At 43.2% G+C, this 6,212-nt stretch overlaps 1 protein-coding gene across 3 annotated transcripts; it reads left to right on the forward strand.

Annotated features, from left to right (window-relative positions):
- Nucleotides 1-57: 57 nt before the first annotated feature.
- Nucleotides 58-6,192, forward strand: DYNLT2B (dynein light chain Tctex-type 2B). Of its 3 annotated transcripts, none has more exons than XM_084529062.1 (6): nt 58-180; nt 392-525; nt 2,123-2,192; nt 3,530-3,593; nt 4,678-4,755; nt 5,986-6,192. In XM_084529062.1, the coding sequence occupies exons 1-5, from the start codon at nt 116-118 to the stop codon at nt 4,723-4,725; spliced, it is 381 nt and encodes a 126-aa protein (XP_084385188.1). In that variant the 5' UTR covers nt 58-115; the 3' UTR covers nt 4,726-4,755; nt 5,986-6,192. The 3 variants fall into 3 exon arrangements, with proteins under 3 accessions (XP_084385188.1, XP_084385187.1, XP_084385186.1); XM_084529061.1 differs by lacking the exon at nt 5,986-6,192 and adding an exon at nt 5,540-5,979; XM_084529060.1 differs by lacking the exon at nt 5,986-6,192 and having other exon boundaries at nt 4,678-5,271.
- The last annotated feature ends 20 nt before the right edge of the window (nt 6,193-6,212 follow it).

Below are 6,212 nucleotides of genomic sequence, written 5' to 3' on the forward strand. Positions count from 1 at the left end.
CCGCGCTTGGCGCGAAAACGGGGCGTGGCGCCGTGACGTCAGCAACGCGGAAGGCGGCAACGCGGAAGTAGCGAGGCGGAAGTGCCCGCGGTTGCCATGGTAACCGAGGCCGGCCATGGGCGAGCTGGGCCCAGAGGGCTCCGGGGATGCCCACGGGCTGCGGCCCGGCCTGCGGCCGCGGTGAGGAAGGACCGGGGCTGCCCCCGGCCGTGTTTTTATTTTTAGTAGGTTTAGGAGCTAATTCCCTTCGAGCTAAGCTCTTTTCTCTGCAGTTCTTCGCTTTGTTGTACTTTTTAATGGGAAAGCTGAGCTTGTCTGTGGTGTGTGTGTGTTTCTGTACATAACATAAATATCATGAGCCTTTTCTTGCTGTTTTTTTTTCCCCTGGTAGGTTTAAGTCGTCCACGGTGAAGGAATGTATCCATGCGATACTGAAGGAGAAGCTGGCCGATGCTCAGTACGTCCCAGAAGAAGTGCCTCAGCTCACAAAGTCGTTATCAGAGATAATAAAAGATAGGCTGAAAGGTAAGGAGGCATGTGGCGAAAGCCGCTTCTTTTCTCACTTTAAACTTAATTTCTCTAACTTTAAAATGTGTCCTCTTCCTTTCATAAATCCCCTCTTTCCTCCTTTATTCTTAAAGCCTGTTCCTTCACTGTCAAATGACTGAAGTCTGCTGTTGTTATCTGCATAAATATGTGCCTCACCTGTGGAAGCAGAAACCTAATTCAAGCAAGCAGCTTTGTTTTAATATGGGCTGGTTGGTGTGGGATGTCAGCCTTGCAGGGCTGTAGGGGAAAGAAGCTTCATTAGAGAGAAGGAGGAACGATTGCCTCTTGCTTCAACAAGCAAGTGTTCCTCCTGTTTTTTGTTTTGTTTCATTTTTTGTGTCCCTGAGATGGGAACAAGACCAGGTGGGAGCAGTGAAGGGTGAGTTAGGAGCACTGTCGATCAGGGAGGGATGTGAATACAGCACTGGAAGCGTGGTGGTGCTGCTGCACAAGATACCCTCCAACGTTTTTGAGTGCAAGATCCAGCAGGTGTTTCCTGTGCTCAGAGCTGGAAAAAGTAGGTAGGTGTGAGTTGGTGTGGTCACTTCTTTTCCCTCTTTTCCTTGGGACAGGCTGGTGCTCCATCTGCTGGGCTGACGAGCAGTGGCTGTGCAGAAATGCCATCACCCTCAGCAGGAGCCGTGGGTTTATGCTTCCCCCAGAGTTACACATCTGCTTTAAAAGCAGCAGCAGCTGTCGTCCCAGCACATGTTGATGCCAAGCTAATATGCACAGGGCTTGACTTCAGCAATCTGTAAGCACCCTCGCAGTAGCCTGAAGCAAGACTGGCCCAGTGTGGCCGTTGTATTGGCTGACATCTCCGATAAGCATTGACACAGTGGGTGTTACCAGGCCCAGCATGTAATGTTCAATCTTTCAGCAGAAACAGGCACTAGAGCCTTCCTTTATGTTGCTCTATTGAAGATAAAGGCATTAGGATTAATATTTTATTTAAAACATGGTTGTTCTGGTTTGAATTCTGGAATCTTGTCATGGCCTGATTGGATCTGACCTCTGCCCCAAAGGTATCCCTTTACTGTTGTGAAACAATCATATTTTTGCAGACATAAACTTAGACCTGCCTAAGCTTTTTTTGTGACCTTTTATCTCAGCTCAGAAGCAAAGGAAACAACTACGTGGCAGAAAAATCTCTAAAATACCTTTGCATCAGAACAGCTTTAAAATAAACCAATTTTATTAAACTGGCTTTTGCCCTACCAGCAGCCTTATTTACATTCTCACCATGTGTTCAGTTCTTAAACGCTGTAGAACTGGAATGCTTACATAGAAGAGGGCTGTTTGGGGATATCTTATGATTTAGATGCATCTTTTGATAGATACCAAATACCCTGCTCATCCTTTGAGTAAAATGAGGCTGTGGTAGTCCATATCTAGGAGAGTGAAGTGATGAGACAGTTGGTCTGCTCTGCCTATTGCATGTACTTTTAATTTGTACAGGACACTGCTTTGTAACTAGAAATCTTGCTCTCAGTGTGTCCTGTTCTGGGCTCATATCTTAAACGAATACAGAGTTTGAAATTGCTCTTGCTTTCTTTTGTTTTTCTTTTCCCAGAGGAGGGATTTGACAGGTACAAAATGGTGGTGCAGGTTGTGATCGGAGAGCAGAGAGGAGAAGGAGTGAAGTAAGTTTTGCATTTTCTAATTGTATTTCTATGATTTTTGTTTAATCTTTTTCCATTCTCCTTCGGGAGCTCCTTCCAACTTTTCCAGATTCTAAGATATTTCTGCCTGTACTAAAATGTAAAGCATTTTCTTTCCTCTTAAGCAGCAAGTGCAGGCTTGGACTGTGGCTGATTGAATTACTAGTCAGTTGACTGATGATAATTGGCTGTGTGATGGGTATTAACAGGCTGAAATGCTGAAAAGCATTTGTGAGGTGTGTTGCAGAAAAGATTTTATATTGTACTCACGATGAACTGAAGCATACATCCAGTCTATTCTCAGGGCCCTGCTGGAGCACAAGAGCCATGGTAACTCACTTGTGCCTAAAGCCTGATTTCCATAAGTACTTCATTTGCATTTAATCCCCCCAAATAAGTATTTTTCAGTAGTTCAAATTCCTATAATCCTCCTGCAATACTGTTATGGGAATCTAGCCCAGGCTGGGGGTGCTGAGCACTTGGAAATCTAGCTCCCAATGCCTGCAGTCAGACAAAAGAATTCCTCTCTGCTGCTGTGGTGGGCTGTAGCTTTCTGTTACTGCTGGGTAAGGAGAAGACAAAAAGGAACAGCCCACAAGGTTTATGTGCCTTATACACAGGGCTTCACGTTATTATTGTGCTTGGTATTGCAGCAGAAGATCAGTGAAGCAAACAGGAATCCTGTCAGTTGAGACTGAGTGGGGAAGGTAGTGAGCTGGGCATTTGCAGGAGAGAAAAGAGTGTCAGTGACATTAAACAAGGCAGCACTGAGGTCTCATCCAGAATATCCTCTGACAGTCTAGTTGCTTGTCTTCAAAGTAAAGCAGATGCAGAAAAAGTCTGCCAGAATTCTCAGGGAACAGGCAGTGTAGATATGAAAGGGCTATAGGAGTTCAGCTTGGTTCTAGTAATGTGAAGGCTGCCAAGGAATACGATAGCTCCCTATAAATAAACGGGTAGTATGCATCAGGAGGGCACGGGAGGTGAAGGATGAGAACAAATCAGCTAAATTAGCCACTGATATGTATACAGCAGAAGTCAGAAGGTTCTTAAGCATGAAAGCAAGGAGGCTGCAAGCCCTGCTGCACAGCAGAGCTGGCAGAATTGATAGTTGAGGAGTTTCAAGATGCATCTTGATCAACATACAAAGAGGTTTATAGCGTGTGGCGGAATTCAGCAATGCTCGGGATTTGGGGGAACACGTCCAGTTTCCTTTTATCCTTAAAGGAAGCTTAGCTTGCTTTTTCAGGGAAAGTGTGATCACTTAGATCCTTACACCTAACTTTGCAGGTAATGGCTGTGCTTTCTCCTTTTTCTAGTATGGCTGCGCGGTGTTTCTGGGATGCTGACACTGACAGCTATGCTCATGATGTTTTTGTTAATGTAAGTATTGAGTGTTTTACCATAGGAAATGTAAAGCTACTACTTTTATGACAGGCAGACTAACTTTAAAACGTGAAGCAGGCAAAAGGAACTGCTGTTGCCTTTGGAAGGAACCAAAGCCAAATCAAAACTGTGATTTACAGTCTCATTCACAAATTCATGAAATAGACGTAATACCCAATACAGTAAAACTTGTTTATTGAGTAGATCATACAATATTGTACACAAGTCATTTAAGTTGCACCATTTTACAGGTAGGGAGAGGAAGCACAAGAGATGAAGTTGTTTTTCTCTTTTTTTTACATGCTTTGCCGAGCTGCTATCCAGAAGTACCGCTGGAATTCAGGACTGAGCAAAAGCCAGTATTTTATTTTAAAACCTCCTTCTTTACTGTCCTGACTCCACGGAGCATTTCCCAGGTTTAATTCTCTATGAAGGGCTTCAGGCTCTCTGCTGTCAAAGGCATCAGCCTACGGGGCTTTCAGGAAGGAGAATGTCCTTTTTGTGAGCTACAGATAACAGGCAGGAGCATTGATTGCTCTTTGGTGAGGACATTCACCTGGATTTGGGTTTGGTCACTGCAGCAGAAATTTTCCATGCTTTACATTGTTTCTGGGTCGTCATCTTATCTTCACTGAGCTGCAGTTGAGAAATCACTGGGACCCGTTCCCACAGTGCCTGTGAATCCTGAAACAGTAGGGGTGCTCTAAGAACGCCCTGTGAGTGGAGCCCAGAGGTGAATTTGCCTATGGGCCCTGGAGAGGCGAAGGCGGGACAAGGGTCAAACTAGTCAGTTCTGACATGACTGGGACACTTCTAGGTACACAGAGAAACAACGCCTACACACCTTTGGGTGTGCAGCTGGAGAAAACTGAGGCACTTCTGGCATTCAGACTCACTGGCCTGGGTTACACCACACCTGAAGTAAATAAGTGACTAAAAAGACAAAAATTTGAAGGACTTTACAGCATAAGGCTCTAACTATTTTTAGTGCTCTGGTCCAAGCCTTCCCTCAGCCTAGCTTTTTCAGTTACGCTAGCAAAGAGTTGCCTTTACTAATGCAGAGCCTTTCTGTTTTCCCCAGGACAGCCTCTTTTGTGTGGTAGCTGCATTTGGCTGCTTCTACTATTGAAGATGGTAAAGATTGCACAAAAAGACAAAGGTGGGGAGGAATACTTTAGAGTATTTTTGCTAACACACACAAAAGCACCATACTCTTCCTTTAATACCTAACACAATACAGCTCTACAAAGCACGTCCTACACCTGTTACACTACAACATCCCTCCTCCCTTGTGGATATCAATATAGCTTTAAGCACATTATTATCATCATTATTTAAATCATCCTTTAGTTTTTATATAGTGTACTGGTTTTGTCCTAAACAGTATACTGCCAATAGCCATTGTTTCTAGGGCAAACTGAACTTGTGTTGTAAAAGAGTTCTGTTATTTTTACTTTATTAATTTTCATAAGTGAATGAAATATTTCTAAGAAATATAATAAATCTGTGTATTTACTGTTTCTCTCCTGTGTGTTTACCTTTGCCATTTCCACCACTGGTTCTTTTTCTCCACTCTGTGAAATGCACTGGCCTTGATTGCTCATCAGTGCTTCTCAGATAAGCATTTTCTGAAGATTCTTTGTAAGTTAATAAATAAAGCTGATCTCTAATTCTGGCTATCCAGACTTGTTACTATGACTTCTGTAAGAATTACGCTGTCAATCCCAGCTAAGTGTCACATGAAAATGATATCAATTGACAGGAAGACAAGGTATTTAGGATAATGATTCAGAACAGTAGCCTGCACACCCCATTAAGCGCCCAAACACCCAGCTGTAACCCCTCATTGGTTCGGTGCAATTTGGCACCTGTGGAAATGCTGAATAACCATTGCTCAGTGCCCAGTTCAATAGATATTGCAGTGCTTTCTGTAACTGTTTCAGGATACACAGTTGGATGTTTGGAGAGCAAAATTGATAAAACTCAAACCTTTAAAGGAACAATAGAAAAGGCTGCTGTAAATCAGAAAGGGAGAGCCAAAATCTCTTATCTCCCCAAAAATTAGAGGACGAGGTTGGTTCCTGGGAGATGGGTGCTACTGAAATGCATCTTAAATGCCCATTGGAAGACAGGAGGAGTTGCTCTATGCTGATGCCTGTTCTCTGTGCTAAGGAAGAAGCATAGCTGAACAATTTCAACTGCATGAATAGCTTTTGTAGCACTGAAGTTTAGCATGGTGAATCCTGAATCCCACCCTCACCAACTGTTAGAGCAGAACACACTCTGCCCATGCAGCTCTTAGCAGAGAAGTCAAAAATTATGGTTCATCTTCTAGAATCACTCTTCTGTCTAAAATTGCAGAACTAGCGCATTCCTATTTCTGTAACAGGTTTGTTTGAAAGCAGCTTCATCTGATTTACTTCTGATGGGAAATGGATGGTGACTTCCCTGCTGTCTTTGTATCTGTGACATGTTAAATGAGCTGCCAAGATGTCATAGCAATATTCAGTGTGTGAACCTGAGAGTCCACAAGCTTTGGAAAACAGTGGAAAAAAATAAAAAAATAAAAAATAAAAACACAGATTATATATATCTTTAGACTTGTTTAGACGTTTT

This window comes from Aythya ferina (genome assembly GCF_964211825.1).
Source record: "Aythya ferina genome assembly, chromosome: 9".
NCBI lineage: Eukaryota > Metazoa > Chordata > Aves > Anseriformes > Anatidae > Aythya > Aythya ferina.

Bases quoted from the DNA above. Each gene is read 5' to 3' on its own strand.
- DYNLT2B (XM_084529062.1), top strand. From the start codon at position 116: ATGGGCGAGCTGGGCCCAGAGGGCTCCGGGGATGCCCACGGGCTGCGG. The intron at 526-2,122 runs GTAAGGAGGCAT...TTCTTTTCCCAG, and splicing joins AATAAAAGATAGGCTGAAAG to AGGAGGGATTTGACAGGTAC. The intron at 3,594-4,677 runs GTAAGTATTGAG...TGTTTTCCCCAG, and splicing joins CTCATGATGTTTTTGTTAAT to GACAGCCTCTTTTGTGTGGT.